Below are 27360 nucleotides of genomic sequence, written 5' to 3' on the forward strand. Positions count from 1 at the left end.
GGAACCCGCTCTAGAGACCAGGTCCCAGGTCCAAAGGTCGCTTCAGAAAACCCCCTTGACACCCGCGAGCCGTTTTATTTCATTCCGTGATTGGCCAGGTAAGCGCCTGGGGTCCGCCTCCTCCTCCTCCAGATTGGTCAGCAGTCCTCAGGCTCACGACACTCCTGCACGCCCCGCCTGGTCTCCAGCTCCCGGGCCCAGCCTACGGCGAGCCGCTGCTTCTGGGGGGAGTGGGTCCCGCCCTCATGTGACGGCCCGGCAGGGAATTGGCGGCGGCGTGCAGCCATTTCCGGTTTCGGGGAGGTTGGAGGGGTGCGGAGCGGGACTTGGAGCTGCTGCCGCCTCGGTCGCCGCTTACGGATTCTGCCTTGCGCCTAGTGCTGCCGGGACGATGCGGACGGAGCCCGGAGGGTGCTGCTGCCGTCGCCCGGTGCGGGCGAAAGACTGCGTGGCGAACGGGGAGGTGCGCAACGGGTACGTGAGGAGCAGCGCCGCTACTGCCGCAGCCGCTGCCAGCCAGGTACTGTGGGACCAGGCGGCCGGGCCGGGCTGGGGGCGGTAGGCCGGGACCCCGCGGGCTGGCGCCCTTGCGGAGGGGCGGCGGGGCCGGGCGGGGTCGCGGTGACTGTCTGCGGGGCCGGGCGCGGCTCAGGTGTGCTGGCGGCAGTGTCCGGGCACTGACTGGGCCTGCCCCCGGCCGGAAGGCTCAAGGGCGGCGCTGGGGCTCGCCCGTCTCTCCGCGCCTGAGGTCTTCCTCTCCTCCCGCCGGAGGTTGGGCTCTACTTCCTCTACCCGATCCCGCCAGAAGTAGGGCTGCCCCCCAGGAGAGGCAGGGAGTGCCCCCTCGGACCCCAGGAGGATTCCCCCGAGGCTCCCTCCTATGGCCTTCGGGTGGTTGCTTCCTCCTAGAGCTCTGAAGCCCTCCAGGGAAAACCACATTTAGGATCCTCAGGAGGCAAAGCAAGTTAGGAGGTGGTACCAGGCGGAAACACACCCAGTCTTTTCCTACCCCGTACCTACCCCCGTCTACAAGTAAGGCCTTGGACCACAAGTCTGGCAGTGAACCCGGTCCAGAGCCTAAAAAGCGTTATGGTCTTGGCCCGAGGTGAGACCCCATCTCGGGCTCCAGGTTGAGTTAGGTGGTCCTGCTGACCCCTTGAGCAAGAGTGCTATCTCCCAAGGGGGATGGTTTAGCCTGGTGGTGACTTGTGATGAGTCTGTACTAATTCACCAAGGCTGAATCACCAACTCAGTCCAGGCAGTTCTGAAATATTTTGAAAAGTTCTGAATTCAAGGCAGTAATTATTATCAAGCTTCACGTTCTCTGGACTGACAGCTATTCTGCTGAAATGTATTTTTAACGATGAGTTGGTTTAAAAGATGCAAGGTCAGTGTTGGTGGAAGAGAGTGTTGAGATGTCTGCAGTTGACTTTGGTACTTATAAATCTCTTTAAGAAATTAAGGAAATCATTTTTTTTTTCACAAATAGTCCGTTCCCCACGGCAGGAAATGTGACTGTTGTAATTTGTCATTACCATAAACATCTGGCAGCCTTCTCCCCCAGTCAGTAGATAGGAGAGATAGGCCTGTTACTGTTTGGTGTGAAACAGAAAATAAAGCATTTCTCCTGGTCAGGTTGAGATATTAAGACCACAAGAGTTGGGGGGAAATACATAAAAGAGGCTTGACCTCCCCTGAAGTTGTAAGGTGTAAGGCAACATAATATACAGATTCAAAAAATTTGTTTTCATTTTTGAAGAAATAATTGTGTGAGACAGGAAGTGATAAGAATCAGCTCATTGTAAGCCATGGAAAAAGTTGTTTTCCCAGCAGTGTAAATGGCTAATAAGACAAAATTGTTGTGGTATAAATTGTAAAAGGGAAACCTAATGGTGGGAGTTAGAAAATACATTGCAGGCCAATGAGTGCGTTGTGATTTTTAAGAGGGAGAAGGAAATCAAGAGCAAGGTGTCCACACGATAGAGGTGCTTTGTGTTTAAGTGCTCTTTTCACTTAACACACTTATGTTCTGAGTTAGTAGTAAATCAGATTTCTCCCTCCCATAATCCTGAACAGTTTAGCATTGGTGGGCATGACATTTCTTCAGAGATTGCTGACTGATAAGATGAAGAAATATCAAGTTGCTAACATGAAATTTAAAAATCTGTATAACTGGAAAAGCTGCCTGTCTTTTTCTAATATATTTTAGTGAAAATTTTCACTCAAGGCACAATGGTGGCATTTGGAAGAATGGTCTGGTGGAATGCCCTAAAGAATGTTTAGGACTGCAGTATCCCTTCTAGAAAACAATTTCTCAGGAGTCTTTTTAAAACAAAGACTTTAGGTATGTTGCTTTTACACTAATAGGAGGACTATTGTCTGTGGGGTGTTTTATTTCCCCGTTTCTTTTTCCTTAAGCAAAAGAAACTTCATGAGAGCAAGAGTATCTTTAAAATATTTTTTAAAGTTGTTTTTGTTTCGATTAAAGTGATGTGCTAGTGCTCCAAGCCCTGTGTATTTTTCCCCAGTTTCTGGGGGAAGTGCTGCCAATTATGCCGTAAAAATACACATAAGATGTCAAGTGCACAGGTGTGTGTCTTGCCTTTACTAAAATAGAGTGTAACAGGGTTTTTTAAAAAAATATAAACTTATTTATTTTTGGCTGCGTTGGGCCTTGGTTGCTGCACACAAGATTTCTCTAGTTGCTGCACACAAGATTTCTCTAGCTGGGGCTACTCTTTGTTGCCATGCGCAGGCTTCTCATTGCGGTGGCTTCTCTTGTTGTGGAGCACCAGCTCTAGGTGCGCGGGCTTCAGTAGTTGTGGCACGTGGACTCAGTAGTTGTGGCTTGTGGGCTCTAGAGCACAGTCTCAGTAGTTGTGGCGCATGGGCTTAGTTGCTCCGTGGCATGTGGGATCTTCCCGGACCCATGTCCCCTGAACTGGCAGGCAGATTCTTAACCACTGTGCCACCAGGGAAGCCCTGTAACAGGGTTTTTAAACCCAGGATATAAGTTCATTTCCTCACATATTCCACCATTTGTCTTTTAACGAACAGAAGAGAAGTTAGAAACTTCTAAGATCCCTCTACCCTCTCAGGAGTCTGTATATGCTTGCCTCTTTGTTGGATTTGGGTTTGGAGTTTGAGTAAATAGCTCCTGTGGTAGAAAGGACGTTATGAAACAATCAGACGTTACTGTTTTCTGGGTGGTTTTTTTTCCAAATTTTTTTTGTCTGTGTGGTAAAATACACATAGCATAAAATTTACCATCTTAACCATTTTTAAGTGTACAATTCAGTGGAATTAAATACATTCATAATGTTATGCAGCCATCACCACCATCCATCTCCATAACTCTTTTCATCACGTAAAACTGAAACTCTGTATCTCTGCATTCTCCCCTCCTCCCAGTCCCTGGCAACCACCATTCTGCTTTCTGTCTCTAGGAGTTTGACTACCATAAGTACCTCGTATAAGTAAAAGTACTTGTCTTTTTGTGACTGACTTTATTTCCTTTATCATAACATCCTCATGGTTCATGCATGTTGTAGCATGTATCAGAATTTACTTCCTTTTTAAGGCTGAATAATATTCCATTGTATGTATATACCACATTTTGCTTAGCCATTCATGTGTCAGTGTACACTCAGGTTGCTTCCATGTTTCAGTTGTTGTGAATAATGACACTGTCAACATGCATGTACAAATATCTCTTAGACCATGAATTCTTTTTTTTTTTAATTTTTGCCGTACGTGGGCCTCTCACTGTTGTGGCCTCTCCCGTTGTGGAGCACAGGCTCCAGACGCGCAGGCTCAGCGGCCATGGCTCACGGGCCCAGCCGCTCCGCGGCATGTGGGATCCTCCTAGACCGGGGCACGAACCTGTGTCCCCTGCATCGGCAGGTGGACTCTCAACCACTGCGCCACCAGGGAAGCCCAGACCATGAATTCTTTTGGGTATATACCTAGCAGTGGAACTGCTGGATCATGTGGTAATTGTATTTTTAATCTTTTGAGGTAACACCGTACTGTTTACACAGTGGCTGCACCATTTTACATTTCCATCAGTAGTGCACAAGGGTTCCAATTTCTCCACAGTCTCACCAACAATTGTTCTGTTTTTTTTTTTTTGATAGTAGCTGTGAGATTATAGGGACAAAAAATATATGTATATAACTTCCTCTGCTGCTGGCATAGAGCTCCTAAAACCTGTGTAGTTTCCTAAGTGATAAGAGCACTAGGAGCATCTTTTGTCCTAATGTTTCGTCTTTGACCTCCAGTTTCTGACACAGAGCTCCTACATCCCTTGACATTTCCTAGACAATAGAAACATCTTTCGTTTTAATGAGCTGACTCTTTGTGGGCTCCTGGATGGGGTCACCAGAAAGACCAAGCCATGAATAGAAGCTTGGAATTCTCAGCCCCACCCCACAATTCTCCAGAGAGGGGAGAGAGGCTGGAAATGGAGTTAATGATCAATCATGCCTGCATGATGAAGCCTCCATAAAAGTCCCCGAAGTACTGGGTTTAGAGAGCTTCTGGGCTGCTGACTACATGGGGATGCTGGGAGCGTAGCACAGCTGGAAGCTCTGTGACCCTCCCTCCTCTCCCTGCCCTACATATCTCTTCCATCTGGGTGTTCATCTGGATCCTTTATAATAAACTGGTAAACAGTAAGTAAACAACTTCCCTGAGTTCTGTGAGCTGCTCTACGAAGAGAGAGTCCCAGGAACCTCTGGTTGGTCAGAAGCACAGGTGACAACCTGAAATTGAGATTGGCATCTGAAGTTGAGGTGGAGGCAGTCTTGTGGGACTGAGCCCTTACCTGTGGGATCTGCCGCTATCTCCAGGTAGATAGTGATAGAAGTAAGTTAAATTGTAGGACACCTACACTTGAAACTAACACCATGTTGTAAATTAACTATATACTTCAATTTTTAAAAAAAGGAAAAAACAATGTAGGATACCCAGCTGATGTCACAGTATTGCTTAGTGGTGTGTACCCCCCACCCCCCAAACATCTGGTCAGAAGTGTTAGCGGCAAGGTAGTGTGAGAGTAAAGGAGAGACATCGTAGGAGAATTAGGTTTTTTCTTTACGGTAGCCATCCTTATGGGTGTAGACATTGCTGTTTTTTAATGATGACAGTAGATAGAGTTTTCACAAGGAAGAGAAACCGTAATTTTTCCTCCCTGCCATTCAGAGGAGTGAGAGAAGCGGGTCAGCCTTTTTTGAGGTAACAGGTAGCAATTAGTATTAAGGAAACTTAGAAAGAGAATTGGAAGCTTTGGCAGAATTAGAGCTGGAAGGAACCTTTAGGGGTTTATGTAATTCATTCCCTTTTCTATTTGTAGGACTTTATTAAAACTAATCTGGATAGATGATTCTATCCTATTTTTAAAGACCTCTAGAGGCTTTGCAGGAAATTTTCTCAGCAGCGATTTGGAGTATTCAGTGATCTTAATTACCAAGAGTTTATTACTGTGGATTTAACATTTGATTAAATAAATGCCATATTTTGGTTGCACCTGAAATATAATACAGTTGGTTCCTACTTTTAAAGCCCCTTGTTAACATTACTTTCTTTTGGTCTTCCATTTCTTTAAAGAACTTTTGAGATTTGTTCACACATTTAACCTTCCTTACTTAGCTAACAAATATGGAAGAAAAAAATTATCTGCCTTTGAGAGAGTTTGGACCTAAGATTCTTCCCTTTAGGAATAGTGGGGTTTTTTTTTGCGGTATGCGGGCCTCTCACTGTTGTGGCCTCTCCCGTGGTGGAGCACAGGCTCCGGACGCGCAGGCTCAGCGGCCATGGCTCACGGGCCCAGCCGCTCTGCGGCATGTGGGATCCTCCCGGACCGGGGCACGAACCTGTGTCCCCTGCATCGGCAGGCGGACTCTCAACCACTGCGCCACCAGGGAAGCCCAGGAATAGTTTTAATGAGACATTAGAAGGATGATAGCCTTCTAGCTGCCAGAATAAATAAGATTCTTAAGGAGGAATTAGGGCACAAGTTATGTTCTTATTTAAATGATAAGAAAAGTAGAAAGAACAAAGTGCTGGTTTTGCTTCTTATACTTAGAAGAAGGCAAATGAATAACTAATGAGAGGTGGTTTACTAAGTAGCTACTAGGCTTTTGTTTCCACTGAGAGGAAACATTACCTGGGAAAAGGAGAAGTTAGTTATGCCACAGGAACTGGAGGAGTAGCTAGAATGGCCAGTATACCTGTTCAAGTTTTTCAGGGCCTGATGAGACATCCAAAGACCTCAAAGCTTTGCAAAAATAATGTTGTTAACTGTTTACAGCTTGTGGGACTAGATTTTTGTTTCAAATGCTTTTTGTTCCAAGGGGAAGAACATTTCAAGTCTTACTAGTTGGATGTGAAAGATTCCAGAGTCATTTGAGGTACTCAGGAATTCTCTTTAATAAAAATTCTTGGGAAATGAGACCCGTGTTTAATATATAAATCACTGTATTCTTAATATAGTATTTTAGAACTTGGGTATTCAGGGAATGCAGACTTGCCCACTTTTTAAGGTTGGACTAGGTGCCCCAGAAACTTCAGTGTTCTGAACGAGTAGTTAATTGGTTGAGATTCAATCAGATTCCATTTTTGAAAGAAAGAAGCAGTGTTTATTGGCAGAATAGGCAATTGAGAGGATGGGTAGAGGCTGTGTTTGCATTCTGAGTGGGTGTGCCTTATTTGATTAAATACATGGTTTGTGGCCTCAAAAGCCAGTTGCCTTCTGAATAGCTTCTAAGAAGGCTTCTATAATATAATTTGTAATTTGTGACCCATTAAACCCATTAAGCAAGTAAGCCTTTTGCTCTTGACTAATTTAAGCTCAGAAAATTTATCTTAACATTTGTTGTCTTTAAGACTACCTTCAAAACCCATTGTGAAGGTTAAGGTGGCAATTTTTCCTTTTGTTTTAAAATAATTTTTGCTTCTGATTGTAGAAAAAATACATGTGTACTGTAAGACCCTAAAGGATTGAGATAACCCTTGTGTTGATGGCTCATTTTTATTTATTTTTATTATTATTATTTTTAAAAATATTTATTTATTTATTTGGCTACACCAGGTCTTAGTTGCAGCACGCGGGATCTTTCATTGCCGCGCAAGGGCTCTTCGTTGCGGCGCAGGGGCTTCTCTCTAGTTGTGGTGGGCAGGCTCGGTAGATGCGGTGTGCGGGTTTAGTTGCCCCACTGCGTGTGGGATCTTAGTTCCCCGACCAGGGATCGAACCCGCGTCCCCTGCATTGGAAGGCAGATTCTTAACCAGTGGACCACCAGGGAAGTCCCAGCTTTCTGATGATTTCTAAGTACAGTGAAATATGCAGTTATACTGAGACTATGGGTGTGATCCAGCCTAACTCCATATAATACATATTGAGGTCGGGGAAAATATTCAACAACTTTTGTGACTTGGAAAGCTTTAGAAACTACCGTACAGATAAAGTACTGACCTGTCAAATGTGGTGGTTTTGAATTATTCTAAATAAGCCTCTTGCTGCCTAATAAGTAGGCCCCTTCAGCAAACATCTGAGGTTTGACTCTTTGAATTGTGCCTGGTACGCAATAGGAGCTCAGGAAATCTTAGTTGAAGGAATGAATGGGTGGTAGTTAAAGCCATGGGAATTGGTAAAGTAGGTAGAAGAGGGCATTAAGCAAGAAGAGGAGACACGAAGGATGTAATATTGGGGAATCGATGTTCTTGCGAGAAGGCAAAGCACAGACACACACCACTGCTGCAGAAGGTTGATTGAGAAAGAACAAGTGTTGGCAAGTGGTGTGTGAAAGCCCAAGGAGATGGAGGGTGTTTCTTTTTTTTTTTTAGAGAAATTATGTATTTAATTATTTATTTATTATTTATTTTTGGCTGTGTTGGGTCTTCATTGCTGTGCACAGTAGTTGTGGCACACAGGCTCAGTAGTTGTGACGCACAGGCTTAGCTGCTCCGCGGGATGTGGGGTCTTCCCGGACCAGGGCTCGAACCCGTCCGTATCCCTTGCATTGGCAGGCAGATTCTTAACCGCTACGCCACCAGGGAAGCCCGAGGGTGTTTCTTTAAGCAGTGGTAAGCAACATCTTGGTGGTCAGAAACCAAGAATAATAATAGTAATAGGTATCATTTACTGTGCCCAGGGCCTCTCCCAGCCTTTTAACCTATCTGACCTTCACAGGGCCCTTGGTAGGTGAATATTATCTCCATTTAACAAATAAGGCTGAATTCCAAATCATTTAAATAACTAGCCCAGTTAGGAAGTTAATAGAGCCTGGGTTGTATTCTTTGTCTTACTCTGTCATGTCACTGGATTTGGCAATTCAGAACTTACTGGTAATTTTTGAGGAGTTTAAATTAGATATTAGGGTGACAACAGATTTCATCTCTTGAGAGTTGATTATAGAGGCTGATCTTTTCTTGGAATTTTACTGAAATGTACTAGCCTCTCACTACTGCCTGCTACCCATACTAGAGAAAATAGTTTGGAGCTTTACGCCCATCACACAAGCTGTGCCACACTCTGAACATATATTTCCAGAAGCGTCTTCTTTTTCTTGGCAGGCAAATTTTGAAAAGTAGGGAGTCCACATTTTTTCTTGCAATCAGGATAAGTTCCCGAATTTTTGTGGGTAAGTATCTCATCCATATGAGTGGAGTGGACTAAGGAGTGCTTCCAAAGCCAGCTGTGAAACAAACCTATATTTTGACATTACCATATTCCTACTGAAAACTCAAAAATGCAGACCTCCAAGTATATATGCACTGCAGGATTTCAGTCAGTGTCATCCTGTGCACTCTGGGCAGTGATGTTCTGCACAGGAGTTATTATTTTCACTCGCCACTCACAGGTCTGTAGCACTTTCCCATCTCTAGATAAGCATCAGGGTATGACAGACGGATGTAATAGGAGATTTGCGTACCAGTGCAGCTCTGCCACAAATCCCGCATCTTCTTCTGAGCTCTATTCCACCTCTAACATGTTCTAAGCCTGTTAACACCGTGCCCTGCACTCTGGCTTTGTAGTTGACACGAACTGGAAAGGCAACCCAGTTTGCATCAGTCTCCCTTCTCTGGGAGTACTCCCTTATACCAGGGGTGGGTCCCTGGTGGTCACATCTGTGCAATATGACCGATTTCCTGGGTCATAACTGACTGGCACAGCGGTAGGTACCTATGCCAAAATGAACCCAACAACCCTCTCTCGTGGGGATTTAAAATTTCAGTGGGGAGAGTTTGCCCTTAAGTAGACTAGCACCTGTGTTACACTCTTTACAAGAGTTTATATACTTGAAAGTTCTAAATTTTTTAGTTTTAAAAACAAGTATTTCTTGAAAATTTGCATATTTTCAATAAGATTTAAAATGAACAGATGTAGTGTTTCTCTTGTAAAGTCAACATACTTTACATACTATTTTATATGAAAATATAGGAGTTGGAAAAATACCATACTTGCAGAACATTAAACCAACACATTAAAATATGAAGAAAATAAATTCAGTTGACCCTTGAACAACTCAGGTCTGTACTGCACCAGTTCACTTCTATGCAGATATTATTCAATAGTAAATGCTACAGTACTGCACAGTCTGTGGTTGGTTGAATCTGTGGATGTGGAGGAACCTTGGATACGGAGAGCCAACTATAAATTATACTGGGATTAACTGCAGCATTGTTCAAGGGTCAGCTTTATCTCCTGAAATTCTATAACCTGGAGATAAATACTGTAACATTTTGATATATATCCTGCCATATATTTATATATGTGTGTGTGTGTATATAGACATATAAATGTGTGTATGTGTGTGTTTATATATATATATATATAAATGTGAGAGGGAGTGGGTTACAATTTTACATACAAGAGATCGTACTACATCTATTTTACAGTTTTTTTCTCTTAGTGTCATGAATATAATCTATCATCAGTCAGTAGAGACAAACATCATTTTTTTACAATGTATTTTTAAAAATATTATTTACCTATTTATTTGGCTTTGTTGGGTCTTCGTTGCGGCACGCGGGGTCTTCGTTGCGGCATGAGGGATCCTTCGTTGCAGCGCAGGCTTCTCTCTAGTTGTGGTGCACGGGCTCCAGAGTGTGCGGGCTCTCTAGTTGCAGCACGCAAGCTCAGTAGTTGTGGCATGGGCTTAGTTGCCCTGCGGCATGTGGGATCTTAGTTCCCCGACCAGGGATCGGACCCGCGTCCCTTGCACTTGAAGGTGGATTTTTAACCACTGGGCCACCAGGGAAATCCCTACAATGTATTATTTTTTTTTTTAGTTGAATGAAAGATTCTGTAAATTCTGTAGTGCTTTACAATTTTCAGAAGTTTCACACAGGGGAATTCCCTGGCAGTCCAATGGCTAAGACTCTGTGCTTTCACTGCCGAGGGCGCGGGTTCAATTTTTGGTCCGGGAGCTAAGATCCTGCAAACTGTGTGGCATGGCCAAAAAAAGAAAAAATGTTTCACACACATGATTTCATGTAATCCCATAATAACCCTTCTTCCCCTTACCCCTGTATAGCCCCTCCCCCACAAACATCATTCTTTTAAAGGGTGCATAAATTCCATAGTACAGATACATAGTGTAATTTATTTAACCAATCCTCATGCATAATGTTTAGACTTTTCTCAGTATTTCTGATATATGAGCCCTTTGTGCTTCTCTTAACACTTTTGGGTTTTTTTGTTAGGATAAATGCCTAGAAATGAGATTGCTCACCCAGAAGATGTGTGTGTTTGTGTGTGTGTGTGCGCGCATGTGTATAAAATCAGAATATCATTTTGTAAAATAAAGGAGGTTTAAAGATTACAATTTTTTTTCTGATTTCTAAAATGCAGTGAACCACCACTTAAGTGATCCAAACCGTATCTTTAAATGAATAAAACCACTATCTCAAAATATGTTACAGAGCCAGCTTGGGTTCCTAAAATTCACAGGTGAAAATGTGTTTCAAGTGTCAGTTTCCTCAAATTGATCTTTTAAGACAATGCAGTTCCAGTTAAAATCCTACCCTCCAAGTGTTTTTTTCTTCTCTTTTTCTCCCTCCCTCTCTCTTATTCTTTCTTGACAAATTGATTCTAAAAAGCATGTGCAAAAGCAAAGGGCCAAGAAGAGCCAAGGCAGTTTTGAAGAAAAATTAGGTGGGAGTAGTCATCTTTATTAGATAATAAGACTTGCCATAAAACTACAGTTATTTAGGCAGTAGATTTTGATCAGATGGTATATAAATGGAGCAGAATAGAAAATCCAGAAAGAGTACACTATGAATATGGAATTTGATAGATAAGGGTGGTGGCATTTCAAATCAGTGGGGAATGGATTGCCTTTTTATTAAATGGTGCTGAGACAAGTAGTATGGAAAAAAAATAGATCCCAACTTCACACCACTCTGTAAAATCAATCCTAGGTTGTTAGATATTCACATGTGAACATCAAAAAATATAAAGCTCTAGCATATAAAAGCAAATGTTTATGACCTTAGCATATAGAGTGATTACCCTGATGTCATCAGAGCACAACTTTTGCACACAGTAGCATCAAAAAGAATTAAATGATTAGAAAAAATGCAACAGAAAAAGTGCAAGACTTGTACACTGAAAACTACAAAACATTTTGAAAGAAATCAAAAAAGATTTAAATAAATGCAAAGACATCCGATGTTCAGGGATTGAAAGGCTTAATATTAAGATTGATCTGCAAATTCAGTGCAACCCATTGAAATCCCACCTGGTTTTTTTTGGTGATATTTACAAGCTGATCCTAAAATTCATATGAAAATGTAAGGGACCCAGAATAGACCAAGTCTTGAAAAAGAAGAACAAAGTTGGAGATCAGTGGAATATAATTGAGAGTCCAGAAATAAACCCTTACATTTATGGTCAGTTGATTTTTTTTTACAAGAGTAGATAATTCAAGGTGGGGAAAGAATGACCTTCTTAAAAAATGGTGTGGAGGGAACTGGACGTCCACATGTAAAAGGACTAGCTTGGATCCCTGCCTTATACCATGTACAGAAAAATTACTCGAAATGGATCAAAGACCTAAATATAAGAGTTACAGCTATAAAATTCTTAGGAAAAAACATAGGTATAAACCTTTGTAGACTTTGATCAGGCAGTGGTTTCTTGGGTATGACTCCAAAAGTATAAGCAACCAAAGAAAAAGTAGATAAATTGTACTAGATCAAAATTACAAGCTTGTATTTCAAAGGACACCATGAAGAAAGTGAAATGACAATCCACAGAGTGAGAGAAAATATTTGAAAATCATATAGCAGATAAGAGACTTGTTATCTCGAATGTATAAAGCACTCTTATAACTCAACAATAAAAAGACAACCCAAGGAAGTTCCCTGTTGATCCAGTGGTTAGGACTTGGCGCTTTCACTTCTGTGGCCTCAGTTCATTGCCTGGTCGGGGAACTAAGGTCCCACAAGCCGCCATGCAGCACGGCCAAAACAGAAAAAGACAACCCAGTGTTAAAATGGACAGAAGACTGTGATAGAAGTATCTGTTGGAGACCTGTGCTGTACATGCTAAAGGATAATATCTTTATCGCCTCCTGTACAATTGTGGCTTTGTATGTAGGCAAAGGAAGCAGGTTATTTCCAGGGCAGCTAGGTTAATTAGTGTTAATTCTGGTTTCCTAAAAACAGACATTTTTTTAGCAGGGGAAACGAAACTCATATAACCATTTATCTCAATCCGTGTATAGCTGATAATATGAATAGCAAAAACAGCTAATTATATGAAATAGCAAAAATGAGCACGAAGGTTGAGTTTAAAATTAAATTCTAATTTTAAGCCACTGATAATTTTAAAACAATCAGATTAAGTTGTATTATCTCTGAAATAATTAAAAGAAAATTTGATTCATAGAAAATCTCAGGAATATGACTAAGAAATGGTAACAGATGGAAAATGTAGAGACTTAGATTCTCATCCCGACTTTGAATCTAACTTTCTTGTGACTGGACAAATAGCTTAAATTTTCCTTGGTTTTGTCATCAGTAATGTGAAGAAGAAAAGTGAGACAACTTGAGAATTGCTTGTAATAAAAATGCTTCTCACTTTGTGTGCATTTTTCGTCCTCTGCATTTATATATAAATCCCTTTAGACAGTATCCCTTAAAATGGTTTCTTTATTCTTTTATCTCAACAATCATGTTGATATTTGCATGCTTTTTCTCTTAAAAAATGCATAATTCGGGCTTCCCTGGTAGCGCAGTGGTTGAGAATCTGCCTGCCAATGCAGGGGACACGGGTTCGAGCCCTGGTCTGGGGAGATCTCACATGCCGCGGAGCAACTGGGCCCGTGAGCCACAATTACTGAGCCTACGCATCTGGAGCCTGTGCTCTGCAACAAGAGAGGCCGCGATAGTGAGAGGCCTGTGCACCGCGATGAAGAGTGGCCCCCGCTTGCCACAACTAGAGAAAGCCCTCGCATAGAAACGAAGACTCAACACAACCATAAATAAATAAATACATAAAGCAAACTGTCAACAAGTAAAAATAAATAAACACTATTATATTTAAGGGCAGTCTCTTCCTTAAAAAAAAAAAACAGCATAATTCTTGAAGACTTGAAAAAGGACTATCTTATTTGTATGGTCAAATACCTTGTATGGATCTTGACATGTAGATGGAAATGAAATATTTGTTGAATGAGTGAAAAGAATGTTGATCTTTGTATGCTTTTTCTCTTAAAAATGCAGAATTCTTGAAGACTTGAAAAAGGACTATCTCTTATTTGTATGGTCAAATACCTTGTACAGATCTTGACATATAGATAGAAATGAAATATTTGTTGAAGGAGTGAAAAGAATGAGATGATTATGATGATTTTGAGCTCTCTGGTAGAAAGGGGGCTCTGGGTTCCTAGGGGAGTCTTTGATGTCTGAAAATTATTTTTACAGTTTTAGAAATGTTAAAAAAACTTTAACAGGAATCTATACTTCTGGGGACATGAAATTAAAGGGAGGGATCAAGGGGTGAGAGATTTCCCAAGACTAGCAGTACTGAAATATAAGGTGACTGTAGACTACTGTATACCATGCCTTCTCTTTTTCAGTCATACTCCTGTTTTCTCTCCCAGCCTCCTGGGAAAGCAGGATGTTTTGATTGATTGCTGAACACTGTGAATAAAAAACCTTCAGAGGGCTTCCCTGGTGGCGCAGTGGTTGAGAGTCCGCCTGCCAATGCTGGGGACGCGGGTTCGTGCCCCGGTCCGGGAGGATCCCACGTGCCGCGGAGCGGCTGGGCCCGTGAGCCATGGCCGCTGAGCCTGTGCTTCCGGAGCCTGTGCTCTGCAACAGGAGAGGCCACAGCAGTGAGAGGCCCGTGTACCGCATTAAAAAAAACAAAACACCTGCAGACTAAAGTCAATGTTGTTTTTGCCTTTTGCTGTCTTAGATATGGCAAGGGCCTGAGCACCTCCATCTAACCAGGGTTTGAGCTGGGTGGGCTGGGCTGAGTTTTTTTTTTTTTTTTTTAATAAATTTATTTGTTTATTTTTGGCTGCGTTGTGTCTTCATTGCTGTGAGCGGGCTTTTTCTAGTTGCGGCAAGTGGGGGCTACTCTTCATTGCGGTGCGGGGGCTTCTCATTGCAGTGGCTTCTCTTGTTGCGGAGCACGGGCTCTAGGCGCGCGGGCTTCAGTCGTTGTGGCACATGGGCTCAGTAGTTGTGCCTCGTGGGCTCTAGAGTGCAGGGTCAGTAGTTGTGGCACACGGGCTTAATTGCTCCGTGGTATGTGTGATCTTCCCAGACCAGGAATCGAACCCGTGTCCCCTGCATTGGCAGGCGGATTCCTAACCACTGCATCACCAGGGAAGTCCTGGGCTGAGTTTTTAGGTAGATTCAGTTCACTCTAGTGAGTACAGCGTCTCAAGGATAAGATCCATTGTGTGTTTGTTGTAGGCCCCTCCCTCTGGTATGACTTTACCTCTTAAGCATTGTAAGACTGTGGTTGATTTCAAGTCACCTTTCTAGTCCATCTCCCCAGCTTCTCCAGCACTTAGTAAACGTCCTATGCAGAAAACTGGTCACTTATCTGGGACTCTTCATACTAACCTATATAGCTGTTATAGAGTCTGTTGGCTTTTCTTTCTCTTGGTAGAGTTTCTCTGCCTCTGGCAAGTCCAATTATGATCAGTTCCTGTTCAAACTCTGCAAATACCAGAGGAGAGAAAATGACTAGCAATTTCAGCTCACTAAGGAAAGGCTTTTCCCTCTTTGGAATTTTAGGTCATCTTGTCCTCTTTGCATGGAAAACAGTTCTTCATTGTCTTTAAAACGACTTCTTGTTTGGAGTAATCTGTTTAGTTTTATGTAGTTTTTCTGTGAAAAGTGATGGCTTGCCTCTACATATTACCTCCCAATTGGAAGCAAAAGCCTCAATATTGTTTTCTGATTTTTTTGTTTTTGTTGCTATAAATGTGACATTTAAATAAACAAGATGGAAATGATTTCTCTTTGTGAAGTCTGGAGATAGACAGGTAGTCCTGGGCAGGTAGGTTATGAGGTATCTTCTTTGTTGTCTTGCAGTCTTTGAGGATGTCGTCTTCAGTTAGCATCTTCAACCACATCTATGTTCTGGGCCACAGGCAGAAGGAAAGAGAAGTGAGGGAAAGCAGTTGCTGTTTTAAAGGATGTAATCCAGCCCTGGTACTCATCATTTCTGTTCACTTCCTACTGGCCCAAATTCCTCACACGGTTCCCTTTTGCTGCAAGAGAGATTGGGAATGTGGACTGTAGCTGGGTAGCCTTGTACCCAGCTAAAACTGAGAGAGTCTGTTACTAATGGGAACTTATGGAGAATATATACAAGGGGCGAGTTAGCTGTCTCTTCCACAGTACGATATGAGGAAAAGCTCTAACCTAGGGGCTTGTTTTTTTTTCTTCCGGAACAGTCAATTTTCCTAAAAATTTTTTTACATTTTATTTTATTTTTTTGGCTGCTTTGTATGGCTTCCAGGATCTTAGTTCCCCGACCAGGGATTGAACCCAGGCCCACGGCAGTGAAAGTGTGGAGTCCCAACCACTGGACCGCCAGGGAATTCCCTACATCTTAGTTTATTTCTTTGCAAATTAAAGGTGCATTGAAGGGGGTGGCGCAGTGGCTGAGAGTCCGCCTGCCGATGCAGGGGAAACGGGTTCGTGCCCCGGTCTGGGAAGATCCCACATTGCTGCGGAGCGGCTGGGCCCGTGAGCCATGGCCGCTGGGCCTGTGCGTCCGGAGCCTGTGCTCCGCAACGGGAGAGGCCACAACAGTGAGAGGCCCGTGTACCGCAAAAAAAAAAAAAAGGAAAAAAAAAAAGGTGCATTGAAAAATAAACTAATGAAGAGAAATGAGAGGTCCAGAGCAGGGGTATCCCAGGCTGGGAGCAGGCAAGCCTGGCCACCATTGAGCCTAGCCCTTGTCCTGCCGCAGCCAGGTCAGGTTGGGAGATAACCGTCAGCCACTCTGTCAGTACGAAAGCCTGAGTGGTGTCCTGGCAGGAGAGACTAGCCACCTCTGCCTCTCTCCCCAGCAACCCCCAGCTTGGAGAGCAGTGTTTCCAGCAGGAGCTCAGAGTGGGATGCGGGCTGGCTCTGTGAGGTACTGCAAGTTGATGGCCAGGCTCCCTACAGAACCATCCACTGTTGGGGCCTCTCCAGCTGGAAAGGAGGCTGATACCTCTCCCAGGTGTTAATACACTTTACAACCCTGTTCCCAAGCTCATTCATCTCTGATAATGTTCCTCTGTCCACCAAGCGATCACCAATCATTGCAGGAGAGAGAAAGAAGAGTGGAAGCAGAGCAAGAAAGCTAGTCAACCACCCTTAGTGACTCTTGCGTTGGCTATTGACTTCCAGGCCCTAGAAGACTGACCCCTTTTCTCTCTACTGTGTATGGTCTATACCCGACCCTTGTGCACCTGTATGTATGTTTATCCCTAATTGAGGAAGTTGTTGATTACACTGAGATGAATTAGCAGCCCCTCCCCCTGGGACCCCTACTCCTTCCCGCCTGCCCTTCTCTTCTTAGAGGCTGGTCCAAAGGGACACATAATATTGCGAGGGTCTGGGTGGCTCCAAATCCTCCAACACCAAATCATATACAATGAACTGAGAAACTACATTCATTACAACAGGATTAGTAGGAAAAGGAGGGTAAAGTGAGGGGATAGGGGCACCTTCCAGCAGCAGGACGTGACAGAGTGGTAGGGTACTTGAGCCCAGAAAAAAGTGTCTCCTTATACCTCCCCCTTCCTCCAAAGAGACTGAGGTCAGCTTACATGACTTATAAGATATGGAACTGTCCCAATTTCTCTGCTGTCCTGGGGTACTTTCTGGAAGCTGGCCTGGACCCTATGCTGTTTACCCACTTGCTATAGCTTGGTAGCTGCCAAATCTCCTTGTGCATATGACAGACAGGGTCCACGTCGGATTCTCCTCCCCTCAGGCTCTTGTCTTCCACTGGGAAGTGTTTGAACAGCATCTCCAGCTTGTCCTCTTATTTCACCATGATAAGCTTCAGGTACCGTCATCTCTGTGCTCTCAAACTATCCATGAGGCCTCGCACCTTCTTGGACAGCAGATTATCCAGAACTGGCAGAACGCTCCAGCCACTGGTGATCTGACTGAAGGAGGAGACGCCGAAGAGGCTCTGGACAACACCCTGCTGGACGCTTGTTCACGCAGAGGAAGAGGTTGAGCCCATTCTCCAGCAGATATTGGGTTGGCCAGAAACTTCGTTCAGGTTTTTCCATAAGATGTTATGGAAAACGAACGAACTTTTTGGCCAACCCAATATATATCCCCATTGTTAAGATGCTCTTCAGATGCTCGAACTGCCTGTGGTTCATTAGTATTCTCAATGGGGAGACTTGGTTAATGGTAGGAGCTGAGGATAGAAGAAGACGTTGGTCTCAGCCATGTCCGTGGAGGTAACTAGCTGTTGGATACAGGCACGGTCATCCGTAGTGACTTCAGCTCCAGGCTGCAGGACGTCACTATTCAACAAAGGGTTCAGGTAAACTGGGAGTAGCTTCATGCACTCAAGAAGGATCACCTGTCCCACAGAGCAGGGGCTGGCACAGTTCTTTCTGTAACAGGCCAAGATCTGAGCACACTGAGTGATGGGAGTGTCACAAATAATATTCACAGGGCTGTTCAGGAGGTCCTGGTGTGCAAACTTGGCCATGTAGTTGATGAGCACGTCAGTCTCACAGTTTCAGTACAGATCAGCCAGCTGCATGCAGCAGTTGAGGGCCAGGTTGTGGATGCGGAGCCATCGCTGCCCTGCGCAGCTGGTGTAGAGCAGGGCACACTGCAGGAGGGCTCCACTCTCTTCACTGAGCCGATCGTCATGCTTGAACTCCACAGTCACCGTCTCGTCCCCATCCAGCCCAGCCAGCTCCACATCTTTTGTGTTGCTCATGTAGAAAGCCCCAAAGAAATCTACAGCACGGACACCAGTGCTTGTCGGGACCCTCTTTACAGCATCAAAGCCAGTGACCTTGTGTACATTCTGACCCAGGTCACTAAGGAACCATTCCTGGTCATTCTCCACCTCAAAGCAAGCATATTTATAGACAGAGCCACCACTTAGCTGGGGTATAACAGAGAGCATGGCCACTTCCACATACTGGCTGGGGAAGAGGAAGAGGTCTACACAGCAGCCTTGGGCCACACACTCTTTGGCCAGTGTCTGATGGGCACCTGTCTGAGGCTGTAACAGAGTCTCCTCCTTGTCTGTGTTGATCAACTTCCTGTCGTCTCTGTTCTTCAGTTTCCCTGGCACCTCTGCGACGGGCAGGGAGGTGTGGAACAGAAATAGCTTCCCTGCACACTCAGCAGCCTTCAGAGCCTCCACACCAGCCTGGATAACAGGAGCAAATACTGTCTCCGTCTCCCTTCTGTCTGCAAATGTTTCTGGAATCTGATCCAGTAAGCCGGTGATGACTGCCCGAGACTCATTGATGTTGACCAGGAAGCCATCCAGCAGTGGCACAAACATGTCGCCCACATCAGATACAATCATCACCTGTGGCTGGGCCAGTGAGCTCTTCACATTGTAGAAGCAGAGTACCTTACTATAGGTGACAAAGCCAACGTGGATTGCTGACTTTTCTGCCCTGCCCTCCCGAGGCAGAAAGTCTAACAGTGACTTGAACTCCTCACAGAGGAGCCTAACAAGACCACTCCTGATGCCATTGTAGGAGACATCCATCACGAAGATAAGGCAGGAGGGCTGGGGAACTTACTGTTCTTGCAGTAATCTACAGTGGCCAAGAATTCACAAGAGCCCAGGGATAGCTCAGGACGGTCATAAGCATCCACACATTTGCCAGTATGATCTGGATGTTGAAAATACGGGGCGGGGAGGGAATATCATTGATACAGCTGCAAAAGCAGCACTGGAAACGCCTCCCTCCCTCAATGAACTGCATGAAGGGGCACACATATGCTTTGCAGCGACTGCAGCGCGAAGGGCCAGGTTCCCCGTGGTCAGCGATATATGGTGAAGCCTCCTCTGGGGGCAGGCTTGCCAGCAGCTTGATGACAGCTGCCAGGGGCTCCTGAGCCTGCTAGACACGTCAGATGTGCAAGGGATATTATAGGATGTGCATCAGATATATTGGGGACTTGCATTCCCTTGATCTTTCACCAGGAAGTTGGTGTTGACTAAGGGTGGCACCTGGCCCCATACACCAGTAACCAGTGGCTCTGAACCCTGGTTGTTCCTGTCATCCTCAATAACCTGAATAGGGCTCGGGGTGGCATCAGGGTACAGGCGCTTAGGAGGCAATAGTTGAGGTGTCCCTGGCTGGCTGCCCCAAGTGTCTGCTCCTGGGTAAGGACTTCCATGATTGAGCTGAGGGCCCTGGGCTGGTCCAAAGGAACCATTTTGTTGCAGCTGGTAGCCTGGCTGCTGGGAGGAGTGCATAGGTGTTGGTGGTCCTGTGAGCCCAGTCATTTGGGTGCCAGAGGGCAGAGCTTGAGGAGGTGAGGACACATGGTTGGGCTCACTCCCTGGGGGCCCCCCAAAACTCTGTCCAGGCAGGAGTGGACCAGTCATCGAAGGCATTCAAGGACCCCCTGAAGCTGAGGGTATGAAGCTGGAGGCCTGTGGTGGGACAGATTGCTGGGAAGGCTGGGCCCCAGGATGACCCTGGGCCTGGCTAAGGGGAGGAGCCTGGCCCTGAGGGTAGGAGCCATGCAGACTGGTGTTAGGGAAACTTCCTGAGGCTGAGGCAAGTGATGTTGGTGGACCATAGCCTAGACCCGGAGTGGGAGGTGCTGGGGCCACAGCATCACTGATCTGCATTCTGGCCAGCTGAGCAGTCACCTGTGTACTTGTCAGGGGAGGGCCATAGGGCTGAAGCACAGCTGGCTGGCTGACCACGGGAGCCAGTGGGACTAACCCAAATGGCTGAGACCCAGGGAGCCTCTGCATCTGAACAGTGGAGCTTGGCCCATTCTGTACCTCTCCTTGGCCAAACTGGCCATATGCTGTCTGGCCACAAGGGCCCTGTGCCGTTGAGGCTGGAGGTGGCCCTGGAGAAGGTGGGATTCTTGAAACACCTGGGGGAGGGGTTTGCCCATAGCCTGGCACTGGGCCACTGGAGGCTCCACAGGGGGTGGGGCTGTGGGTCCTGGTTGCCCACCACAGCCAGATTGATGGCACCCTGGGTGGACAGGCTGAGGCTCCCCAAATGGCAGCACAGGTGGGGCTGACTGACTTGGTTTCACCCGGCTCCAGATCCAGGTTCGACTTCATTCCTAATGTCAAGGCTCCCAGGCTCCACTTCCAGTTCCCTTAAAATCTTGTATTAAGGCTTCCCTGGTGGCGCAGTGGTTGAGGGTCCGCCTGCTGATGCAGGGGACACGGGTTCGTGCCCCGGTCTGGGAAGATCCCACATGCCGCGGAGCGGCTGGGCCCGTGAGCCATGGCCGCTGAGCCTGTGCTTCCGGAGCCTGTGCTCTGCAACGGGAGAGGCCACAACGGTGAGAGGCCTGCGTACCGCAAAAAAAAAAAAAAAAATCTTGTATTAAATAGTCTATTACTTGCCCTTTAGTTTGTGATTTTTCTACTGTGAAAAGTTAGTCTTGTTTAACGGTTATGAGCGTGTTCTCTGTAGTTAGATGAACTTAGCAGACAGATACTGTCTGAATTTTGATTTGAGGCCTTTTATTGCCCTTTTAAAAAATATACTAGTTCTGACTTTTTTTCTCTTTTGGCTCTATCTTCATGGGTATTATTGAGAACCTGGGAAGAGGTTAGTTATAGTGGGCAATTAGAATCTGATGTCCCTTAATATAGGGAAGTAAGTACTTAGGATTTTGAACCAGGTATCCCTTATCCTAGATAAGACAGTCAACAATATTCCAAATGCACAAAATTGACAAAGCGGGGAACCATTTTTTAAAATTTGCTAAAGACGTAAAAGTTTGCAGGCTATGCCAACATATAAAAACCTGTTCAGTAAGTGCAGAAAAGAAGTTCTAAGAATTTTAACATAGAGTCTGTATCTGTTAAATTTCTTTCAGTTGATAGCAACTGACTCTAGCTAAACAAAAAGGTGATTTGTTGCAAGGATGATAGGTATACAACAAAAGAAAAGGAAAAAGTAGGGAGGAATTGATGAACAACTCAGAAAAGGTAAAATGGCAGGAAATAACACAGCGCTTGACACCTTGGCAACAGGAGTTTATGGACCGTTTCTCCAGGACGTTGGCAGTCCAGTGTCCTTCCGACTCCTTCCCCACTGAAATTTTAAATCCCCACGAGAGAGGGTTGTTGGGTTCATTTTGGCATAGGCGCCTACTGCTGTGCCAGTCAGTTAGGACCCAGGAAATCGGTCATATTGCACAGATGTGACCACCAGGGACCCACCCCTGATATAAGGGAGTATTCCCAGAGAAGGGAGACTGATGCAAACTGGGTTGCCTTTCCAGTTCGTGTCAACTACGAAGCCAGAGTGGAGGGCACAGTGTTAACAGGCTTAGAACATGTTAGAGGTGGAATAGAGCTCAGAAGAAGATGCGGAATTTGTGGCAGAGCTGCACTGGTACGCAAATCTCCTATTACATCCGTCTGTCATACCTTGATGCTTATCTAGAGATGGGAAGTGCTACAGACCTGTGAGTGGCAAGTGAAAATAATAACTCCTGTGCAGAGCATCACTGCCCAGAGTGCACAGGATGACACTGACTGAAATCCTGCAGTGCATGTATACTTGGAGGTCTGCGTTTTTGAGTTTTCAGTAGGAATATGGTAATGTCAAAATATAGGTTTGTTTCACAGCTGGCTTTGGAAGCACTCCTTAGTCCATTCCATATGAGTTACTTACCAACAGAAATTCGGGAACTTACCCTGATTGCAAGATAAAATGTGGACTCCCTACTTTTCAAAATTTGCCTGCCAAGAAAAAGAAGATGCTTCTCGAAATATATGTTCAGAGTGTGGCAAAGCTTGTGTGATGGGCATAAAACTCCAAACTATTTTCTCTAGTGTGTGTGGTAGGCAGTAATGAGAGGCTAGTATATTTTCAGTAAAATTCCAGTAAAGAAACATTTCAGCAGAACTTATTTTAAGGAACAACACAGTGTATCACTGGAAATGAATAGGGTTCATTTAAAGGAAAAGACATAACAGTCCTTTGATTGCTGATGCATAATGGGTGGTTCATATTGGACATTAATTTTTTAAATAATGTCCCAAGCTATCTACCAGGTGGGCAGGTTCTGTTGTGATAGGCAGGTTCTGTCATCCTGCTGTCACATTAAGCGGGAATGTGTTTATTTGCTTTAAAAAATCATGCTTATGTGATTTTGTATCTATGTCAGAAATGTAAGCTTCTGCTTTCCAATAATTACTTGCCCAAAATTGCATAGTTACTTTGTGTCCTTTCATGGGATTCTTGAAACCTCTGCTCAGGATTATTCATTCTAAGTCGTTTTACAGTGTAATGAAAGCCCCCTTTTTTTTCTTTTCTGAAACTAAAGAGAGAATACAATACATTATCCAGGACTTTCTTTTGCTACAAAGGACACTCTTAGGACGATTAGCGGAATCTAAATAAAGTACGTATCAGTATTCTAGCAATTTCCTGATTTTGAAAATTGTTCTATAGTAATGTAAAAGAATATCTTTGTTTTTAGAAATATGCACTGAGGTATTAAAAGATAAAGGTACAGTATAACTGCAACTGACTCACAAATGGTTCATGAAGAAATTCTCCATCATTCTCTCTCTCTCTACACACACACACACACACACACACACACACACACTTATTTTTTCCTGAACCAATTGAGAGTAGGTTATGTGCATTATGTCTCTTTACCTCTGTCTTAGTTCAGGCTGCTATAACAAAATACCATAGATGGGGTGGCTTAAACAACAGATATTTATTTCTTACAATTCTGGAGGCTGGTAAGTCCAAGATCAGAGGTGCTGGCAGGTTCAGTTCTTTGCGAGGACCCTCTTCCTGGCTTGTAGACAGCCACTTTCTCATAGTATGCTCACATGGCCTTTCCTCAGTGGAGATGTCTGCCATCTCTTCTTATTAGAGCACTAATCACATCGAGAGGGTCCCACCCTCACGCCCTAAACATAATTATCTCCCAAAGGCCCAACCTTCAAATACCTTCACACTGGGGGTTTAGGGCTTTAACATATGAACAGGGGCAGAGACACAAACACTCAGCCTCTAACATTCTGCCCATGGCCCTCCAAAAAGTCATGTTTTATGGTGTGTGCTTAGTCTTGACTTTAAAAAAATTTCTTCCTTTGCCTTTTTTTTTCCCTTCTTCATTTTCTGGAAAAAATATTACTGTTCAAGCAAATGTGTCTTGGTATTCACTGGCGTTCTTAAACTTCCCTTGAATAATAATACAGAGTGTCACACTCTTGTCTGCTTAATGTGAAATTTTTTGACCTGGAGGGAGTGATATGCCAATATGTTTTCTTGATTGCCTTGTCGACAGTGTAATTCTCAAGTTAGAGTGACTGAAAGGCCTCTTAAGAGCCCTCTTGCATGGTGAATCCGGAATATGAAATATTCTGTAAGGGTTTATAGCCTGTGTTTGTTTAGAGTGAACTTGATCTCCAGTCCAGCTGAGACTAGAGGGTGTCAGATATGGGTTCTAGAAATGTTCTAATATTAATTGTGTAATCATCATAAGTTAACCCCTTCTATGACAGAGCAAAGAGCATAATGTGTATTTTCATTTACAAATACATGTTGAGCTCCTATAAGGTGCCACTTTCTGTAATACTAATAGTAATAAAAGGAAACGTTATATTTTTTCTTTGTTTTTTTTTTTTTGGCGACTCCACGCAGCTTGCAGGATCTTAGTTCCCCAACCAGGGATCAAACCCATGCCCTTCGCAGTGAAAGCTCGGTGTCTAACCACTGGACTGCCAGGGAATTCCCAAAAGGAAACATTATTGAGTACTTATTATTTGTTAGCACTTAATAAATACTATCCTGAGTGCTAGTTGTGCAGTGAACAAAATAAGCCTGGTGCTTTCCCTTGTAGCATATTATACGTGTATAAGATGGTAATACCATTATTTTTATTTGAATCATGTCAGAGATAGCATTTAGCATCTGCATTTGAAGATCAAGTAATTTTCTTTTCTCTGAGTTCTAAGACTTTTTCACCTATCAGAAGTGTGCATGTCAGTTGGTCTGTTCATTCTGACTCTGTGAATGATCATAGTGAACTGTGCTTTGAGGCCACATTGTAAAAGTTACTTCATAGTTGAATCTCAGTTCCTTAAAATGCATTTAATTTTATTAAATGAGGCTATGATAGAATCACACAATATTTAAAAGCAAACCAATGATTTAACTTTCTCCTTCCTGGTCAGTCCAACCAACTGTATAAATTTACTTGGTCTTGCTGGTTTGGGTGTGTCTGAAATAAAGGTGGATCTCTTTTTTTTTTTTTTTTTTGCTGTACACGGGCCTCTCACTGCTGTGGCCTCTCCCGTTGCGGAGCACAGGCTCCGGACACACAGGCTCCGTGGCCATGGCTCGCGGGCCCAGCCGCTCCGCGGCATGTGGGACCTTCCGGGATAGGGGCACGAACCCGTGTCCCCTGCATCGGCTGGCGGACTCTCAACCACTGCGCCACCAGGGAAGCCCAAGGTGGATCTCTTTTTAAAGAGATCCACCCACAGCATTCCTGGCATATAAATCTGCCTCACATTTTTTAGAGACTTAGGAGCTCTGAAAATTGCCTTACTTTTTACTAGTATGTTCAGTTGAGAGAAAATAGTGTAAACAATTTCAGAGTTACAGTGAGTTGGGTACTGGTGTGTTCTTATGGCAAAATAGTTTTAGATATAGTTTTTTAAAAAGATAATCAGGGGCTTCCCTGGAGGCGCAGTGGTTAAGAATCCGCCTGCCAGTGCAGGGGACACGGGTTTGAGCCCTGGTCCGGGAAAATCCCACATGCCACAGAGCAGCTAAGCCCACACGGCACAACTACTGAGCCTGCACTCTAGAACCTGTGAGCCACAACTACTGAGCCCACGTGCCACAGCTACTGAAGCCCGCATGCTTAGAGCCCACGCTCGGCAGCAAGAGAAGCCACTGCAATGAGAAGGCCACACACTGCAGGGAAGACCCAATGCAGCCAAAAATAAATAAATAAAATAAATAAATTTATTAAAAAACAAGATAATCAGAATGTTATTTTTCTTGTGTTTTAAGTGCTCTTGATTTTGCTTTTTCCAGCTTAATTGCTTGCTTACATGTTATTACTAATTTTTAAACAATTTTCTATCTTCAGATATTGGTTCATTTTTAGCTATTCTGTTCTAAACACATTACAACTTTGCTCCTGCATGAAAGTTTAAGCAGCAAATGTTAGCACAAAATTCCACCACTGGGGAAGAGATTGATGAAGACCTAAGCCAGTTTTATGAATAGTTTTCAGAGGTTCTTTAGGCCATCAAATTGAATCATTACCAACAGATTTCATGTATCATGCCTATCCAAATGTCTTTCCTTTGTCAAATACAGTAGTTTGTTTCCAAACTGTCCTAACTTGTAGCATTCTAGTAGCTTTCCCAAACTAATATTTAGCTCTTCGATCAGGTTGCCTGAGAGGCCAAGAAAGAATTTTTTATTCCTTTGGAATTCTTCTTAACTCTAGTACAGTGCTCAGTAGAAAATATGTTCCTGGTAAATCGGGATTGACCATCCTCACAGCAATCAGTTGTTTCAGAGTTAAGATTAAAGTTGACACACAAACTACTTTAGTGGAATTTTTCTGTAAAACAACATTGCCATTAAAATTGACCAAAGAGTAAACAGCTTTCAGCTATGAGATCAAAGTACAGTACCTTGGTGTTTGTGTGTTAAAATTTGGATATCCCTGGGCTTCCCTGGTGGTGCAGTGGTTGAGAGTCCGCCTGCTGATGCAGGGGACACAGGTTCGTGCCCCAGTCCGGGAAGATCCCACATGCCGCGGAGCGGCTGGGTCCGTGAGACATGGCTGCTGAGCCTGCGCATCCGGAGCCTGTGCTCCGTAACGGGAGAGGCCACAACAGTGAGAGGCCCACATACCGCAAAAAAAAAAAAAAAGGATATTCCTTAAGAGGAAACTAGGGATAATCTTATGTTTGGAAAAGGTCACTAGGTCAAGATGAAGGTGGACAGAATGATTTCAGGACTGTTTAGTGATCACTCTATAACAGTTTTCCCCCTTGTGTTGGATTCCACTTTCTTCCTGCGTTAAACAATGCTGGATCACTTAATGTAAGCATTTTATTTTTGTGAATAATTTATTTGTGTTACCACTGACAACAAAGGCTAGTATAAACTATGTGTTTCCATAGAGGCCTAGTGCTAATAATTATTTGAAATGCTGTGGCTCGGTGACTTTAAGAATATTTAGCAGTAAAACATTTACAAATATTTTATTTTATTCTAAAACTGAATTTACTTTCGATTATTTGTAAGCTAATATACTATTTTCAGGATAGGCTTTCTCTTTGTTGATTTATATTTTTTATTTTCTTCATTAAGACAAAGAAAATTATGCATTCTCTAACCATAGCATTTTAGGATCTCTTTCATAAAATCAAGTGATAGAAATCAGCGTTAAGCGTTGTTCTTACACAGTCCTTCTCCCCTTGTTTTTCTTTGCTGTTCATCTAAAGTATGTATAACTTAAAACTTATTTCCACAGAAAAAAATTAGGCCCCGCTTAGAACTTAGCAGATGTTTGGTAGTGGTGTGGGGGGGGTGACAATTACTTAGAGAATTCTGAAGGTATGCAAATCTGTAAGGACTCAGATTTTAAGTAGCACTCTTTTTCTTACCATGACTGAAAGAA

At 43.9% G+C, this 27360-nt stretch overlaps 1 protein-coding gene and 1 pseudogene across 1 annotated transcript in view; one reads left to right on the top strand and one right to left on the bottom strand.

Annotated features, from left to right (window-relative positions):
- Positions 1-262: 262 nt before the first annotated feature.
- Positions 263-27360, top strand: part of SPTLC2 (serine palmitoyltransferase long chain base subunit 2) — a 113537-nt gene continuing 86439 nt past the window's right edge. The window contains exon 1 of the mRNA XM_060095761.1: positions 263-520. Within this exon, the coding sequence (XP_059951744.1) occupies positions 392-520 (129 nt within the window). The 5' untranslated portion in view covers positions 263-391. The remainder of the gene's footprint in view (positions 521-27360) is intronic.
- Positions 649-23248, bottom strand: LOC132489138 (protein transport protein Sec24C-like; annotated as a pseudogene).

The sequence above is a fragment of the Mesoplodon densirostris genome, chromosome 4 (assembly GCF_025265405.1).
Source record: "Mesoplodon densirostris isolate mMesDen1 chromosome 4, mMesDen1 primary haplotype, whole genome shotgun sequence".
NCBI lineage: Eukaryota > Metazoa > Chordata > Mammalia > Artiodactyla > Ziphiidae > Mesoplodon > Mesoplodon densirostris.